The sequence below is a fragment of the Bison bison genome, unplaced genomic scaffold, assembly GCF_000754665.1.
Source record: "Bison bison bison isolate TAMUID 2011002044 unplaced genomic scaffold, Bison_UMD1.0 scf7180017864498, whole genome shotgun sequence".
NCBI lineage: Eukaryota > Metazoa > Chordata > Mammalia > Artiodactyla > Bovidae > Bison > Bison bison.
In genome coordinates this window covers 11,787,144-11,787,742 of record NW_011495057.1, presented here as the reverse complement: position 1 = coordinate 11,787,742, position 599 = coordinate 11,787,144, and the positions used below count along the sequence as shown (strand labels likewise).

The 599-nt window shown below is 60.3% G+C and overlaps 1 protein-coding gene across 1 annotated transcript in view; it reads left to right on the top strand.

Annotated features, from left to right (window-relative positions):
- The first annotated feature begins 229 nt into the window (after positions 1 to 229).
- The window catches only part of KLHL14 (kelch-like family member 14), a 111,405-nt gene continuing 111,035 nt past the window's right edge, over positions 230 to 599 (top strand). Inside the window, exons 1-2 of the mRNA XM_010828996.1 lie at positions 230 to 240; positions 501 to 594. Coding sequence (XP_010827298.1) covers positions 230 to 240; positions 501 to 594 — 105 coding nt within the window. The remainder of the gene's footprint in view (positions 241 to 500; positions 595 to 599) is intronic.

Sequence of the window (599 nt, the reverse complement as noted above, 5' to 3'; positions counted from 1 at the left end):
CCCACCCCTCCCCCAACACCTGCCCGTACACTTGAACTTCTCGTAGTTCCAGGAGTTAAAGCCACTGCGCCTCGTGCCCGGGAGGGAGAACCGTCCACGCGAATCCCACCGGGCCTGCGGGCTCTGGCTCTTAATCCATCCCAGTGGTCCCACTTCCTCCCTCCTCATCTTCCTCGGGGCCGCCCAGGCGGAGAAAGGGAGACACACGCCCGAACTTGCGCGCTTAAAAATGCCAAGGGGGTTGGGGGGATCTCGAGGGTGGGGGGCTGAAGGGATTCTCCTGCCAGGTTTAAAGGCGTCTCTGAAAAATTAGCAAAACTGAGTGGTGACGGGGAAAGCCAACAGTTTGCGAAAGGAGAGAAGCAGACAGGGCCGGGGTGAGGGAAATGAGCTAGAATTGATAAGGACAGCTCCCGCCTCTGCCGAGTCCACTGAGCTGGTCCTCACCGCGCTCCGCTGCACTTTCCCGGGAGAAGAAAGGGCTTTATCTGCTCCCGCAGACGATTAGCCCGGGAGTTTCTCGGGGCAGCGCGGATAATCGAAGGGGTTCCCAGCGTTTGGAGGGCTAAGGATCACCCCCCTTCCCGCACGCTTGTCGG